This window comes from Cucumis melo, chromosome 7 (assembly GCF_025177605.1).
Source record: "Cucumis melo cultivar AY chromosome 7, USDA_Cmelo_AY_1.0, whole genome shotgun sequence".
In the NCBI taxonomy this organism is placed as follows: Eukaryota; Viridiplantae; Streptophyta; class Magnoliopsida; order Cucurbitales; family Cucurbitaceae; genus Cucumis; species Cucumis melo.
The window spans coordinates 23,081,834-23,086,292 of NC_066863.1; the positions used below are offsets into that span (position 1 = coordinate 23,081,834).

General features: G+C 35.1%; 1 protein-coding gene across 1 annotated transcript; it reads left to right on the top strand.

Annotated features, from left to right (window-relative positions):
• The first annotated feature begins 383 nt into the window (after window positions 1-383).
• Window positions 384-3,971, top strand: PSY3 (phytoene synthase 2, chloroplastic). The gene is made up of 5 exons (XM_008453609.3): window positions 384-971; window positions 1,328-1,378; window positions 2,350-2,522; window positions 2,973-3,208; window positions 3,413-3,971. The coding sequence occupies exons 1-5, from the start codon at window positions 635-637 to the stop codon at window positions 3,780-3,782; spliced, it is 1,167 nt and encodes a 388-aa protein (XP_008451831.1). The 5' UTR covers window positions 384-634; the 3' UTR covers window positions 3,783-3,971.
• The last annotated feature ends 488 nt before the right edge of the window (window positions 3,972-4,459 follow it).

Consider the following 4,459-nt stretch of genomic DNA (forward strand, 5'->3'; position numbering starts at 1 on the left):
TTATATACTATAGTACTAAAAAGTTTTTTTTTTTTTTTTTTTTTTTTTTATTTTAACTTGGTTTTTTAAAAGAAATTTGTAGGGGATAAATGCTTTGGTATGTTTTATATTTTTTAAAAAAGTAAAATGATTACTAAATAATAACTCAATTATTACTAATTGATTGTTAATTTCGTTGGAGTTATCAAAACTTCCATTTTAGAATCTTCCATCACTACCATTCTACCTCAATAAGAGAGGCCACATTCACTCCATTATTAGGACCACAATCTTTGTGTCCCCCAAGTAAAACTTAATTTGTAGTTATAGGACAAAGAAAGAAAAAAGAGAGGATATAGGGTCTTAACTCTGTCCACAAATCCTTCCATGTGTGTGATCTTTAGGATGAGAGAGAGAGAGAGAGCATATTCTCACAGTCTGGCTTTCAAAGGAGAGTGCTTCTTCAAATCCCACCATAAAGAGGTTGAAAAGTCTTTTAATTTTTTATTCTCCAATCCAAAATGGTCAAAAAATTGCTAGTCACCCATTTACCCTCTCCCTCTCTGAATCCCCCAAATAAATTAAAGAAAAAGAGAAGAGAAGCAGCAAGACCCAATAAAATATTGGAGGGGTTTTGTGGGTAGTTGTGAAGAAGATGTCTGGTGTCAATGCCAACTCCCTGCTAATCCCCAAGCCAAGAATCAGAATCAGCAGCAGCCCATTTGGGTCTAAGAGATTGAGTTTCTTTTCTGATGGGGCTTTGGCTTCCTCTGCTGCTGTGGCTAATCCTTCAAGATCATCTGAAGAAAGGGTGTATGAAGTTGTGTTGAAGCAAGCGGCTCTTGTAAGGGAACCCAAAAGGGATGTACAAAGAGCTTTGGATTGGGAAAAAACCATCCAAAATGAGGGTATCAATGATGGGAATCTCTTGTCTGAGGCTTACGCTCGCTGTGGTGAGGTCTGTGCTGAATATGCCAAAACATTTTACTTGGGTATACTTTCTTTTTTCCTACTCTTTTCATTTATGGGTTGTATGTAACCCTGTTTTTAGAGTTCCATTACAATTTCTACCGCTGCCTTTCTTTAAGATATAGATAGTTTGGTTGCCAAGAAAATGGAATTGGGATGTTTTCTACTCTTGTGATACTTTTCCCAATGGCTGTAGTTGGGTTCAAACCATTTGGCCTTTTCTTCTTTTCCCCCTTTGTTGTAGTCAAGTTAAAAGAGACATGCACATTTTTCTAACTCTTTAGTCTGCAAAAGATGGGAAGAATATTGGTTCATTTTGATCTTAGTATCTCAACTTACTAATAATTGTTTGATTCTGTCTCTTTCTTGCTTTTCTTAGGGACACAACTTATGACACCAGAGCGAAGAAAAGCTGTGTGGGCGATTTATGGTATTGGTCATCCTCTTCCTTCACCATGTTATCTTTTTATCTGCTGCAACTTTTATTCATTTTTGTACGCCAAGTTGTTTGTTGGACATGGCAATGGACAGACCCAAGTTGTAGATATGCTTTAGCTTTCGTAGTAGTTTCTATTGATGATCCTGGTTTTGTGTGTGCCTGTATTTTTTTTCTTATTGAAAGACATGTAAAGTCACAAGTTGTCTTTTTAACTTTTTGGTTGGGCCTTGTACTCCAAGATTTGTATCTAGGTCCTTGAACAAGTGTTCATTAACTTGCTAATTTTTACCGGTATATCCTTTAAGTCTTGAACTTTAAAAAGTTTCTAATAGATCCTTGGATTTTCATTTTGTATCTTACGGATTTGTAAATTCATTTTTGTATCCAAAATCGCTAACTTACCAGACATTCTCTAAAGTTTTGGAACTTATTGAATGCAAATTTGATAGTTGAAGAACCTATTAGACTCAAGTTGAAGTTTAGAACCTTATGAGACACAATCCCAAAAGCTTAGAGACCAAAATTGTAATTTATCCTATTTATTGTATCATTTCTTTAAGATTTGTAGTTAAGTTGGATATTTATATCTAGTGACAGTTAATTGAACGCAATTCTCAATCTCTACTCTTTTTATTTCACAATTGGAGTATCAAAGACCCATGACCTTCATTCATAGAGACTTTGGAAGACAACAAAAGTTCTAATTAGTTATCAACCGGAAAATTTGAACCCAAGACTTTCAAGGGTATCTCAAAATATCTTAAGCTCTTACTTTAAATACATCCTCAGGGATAATTCTACATTTGCAGTCCTGTTACTTTTTATATGTTATTTGAATAAAATATGCCTTCCGAGTACTTGATATTCTATCCTTTTGTTCATACTACTGCCATATTAGCAGTTTGCCATGCAGTTCTTAGCATTCCTTTTGACATTCAAGAGTGCAACTCTTTGTAATGCAGTGTGGTGCAGAAGGACTGACGAGCTTGTCGATGGACCTAATGCTTCACATATCACCCCTAAAGCTCTTGAGCGATGGGAAAAACGACTAACTGACCTATTTGAGGGTCGACCGTATGATATGTATGATGCTGCTCTTTCGGATACAGTCTCAAAATACCCTGTTGACATTCAGGTAAATTTGACTTAGGATCTATTTAAAATGTTTTTCATAATATTTATGTTTCTCTTCACTCCCTCAGTGATTTGAGAACTTTAGGTTGCTATGACTAAGATCTTGTGAAACCTAACAAAAAACCAGATTCCAATGAAGAAATGAACTGTTTTTTTACCGTACAAGAACAGGGGGGAAGTCACACAAATTGAAGATGTTATTGCCTGCCTTTTATCATTAAAATTTGATCATCCAAGTTAATGAGATTTAGCTCTTTTTGTTCTAATTTGAATTGGCAGTGCATGAATGTGTTCGGTCTAGTCAAAAGCACTCGATTTAAAAAGAGCAACAATGATTTTTCTACTCTCTTCTTCGAGTAAAGGAGGTCTAAATCCTTTTTTCATCACTAGCTCGATTTGTGTATGTTTTGATTCCCTTGGCTTGAGAATATACATGCTATGTTTTTGACAGCCCTTCAAGGACATGATAGAAGGAATGAGGTTGGACCTGCGAAAATCGCGATATGAGAGCTTTGATGAGCTTTACCTTTATTGCTATTATGTTGCTGGGACTGTTGGGCTCATGAGTGTTCCTGTCATGGGATTGGCACCTGAGTCGAAAGCTTCAGTAGAAAGTGTCTACAATGCAGCGTTGGCTCTCGGACTCGCCAATCAACTCACAAACATTCTCAGAGACGTTGGAGAAGAGTAAGCTTTCCTTCACCATCTTTTTTCATAATAACTATATTGCTTTCTAAACCATAGGGTTACAAATTAGTTTATACAAACTTTATCATTTTCTAAAAAACGAAAGAGACACAAAACCTTTTTGAAGTTTCGGCAAGTAACCTACATTTAGTTGTCAATGCTTATATTCAAGAAATTGGTTCATGTGCTTTTCTTTCTGGACAGTGCTAGGAGAGGTAGAGTGTATCTCCCACAAGACGAGTTGGCGCAAGCAGGGCTATGCGACGACGACATATTCCGAGGGAAAGTGACCGACAAGTGGCGGTTTTTCATGAAAGGACAGATAAAAAGAGCAAGAAGGTTCTTTGATGAGGCTGAGAAGGGTGTTGCAGAACTGAGTGCAGCCAGTAGATGGCCAGTATGGGCATCCTTAATGCTTTATAAGCAAATATTGGATTCCATAGAAGCAAATGATTATGACAACTTCACCAAAAGGGCATATGTAGGCAAAGCAAAGAAACTGTTATCACTTCCCATAGCCTTTGGGAGAGCTATGGCAGGCCCCTCAAACTTGAAAGATTTAGTAACAAGATAGTTTTGTTTTTATTATTTTTTTTTAATTTTCATTTCTTTCTTTTTCTTACCTTTCTGTGATTATTAAACATGTCTAGACAATTTGCTGATTGTAAATTTTAGGTGTTAGATTTCCATAGCTTTAATTTGTATGTTACCAAAGAAAAGCTTGGAAATAGTATAATGGAATTAAACAAAAAATATTCTTTAATTTGTATGTTCAATTTCCATAGCTTAAAATTGGACATCACTTTGCACTCCTTTTGCTAGTCGATTTTTAACAACTATGTTTATTGAATTAATTATGACCTCATATGGTCATGATTTGATTTTCTACTTCCGTAATTGTTGAACTAACAAAATAATTATCTATTAGTATGTCATCAAAAGTTTGTCAAAAATTAAAATTAAGATTGTCGCCTATTTGAATTAAAAAAATGTTGGAAAAGGAAGTGGTCCAAACATTGATCTTCAAAGCTAACTTTGGGTTAATGAGTTTTTTTTTTTTTTGGCGGACAACATATTTTAGTCGTATTTTCTTTTCAAGAAACAAGACAAAATGTATTAATTACAAGAGAGCATAACCTAAACCTAAAATGACTTAAAAGCTGAAAGTCTTTGAAGCCTAAATTGAGGAATTGACAAAAGCCCTCAAGTTAAAGAGGACCTTTAGACTAAAAAGTCATGTTTATGACTCTA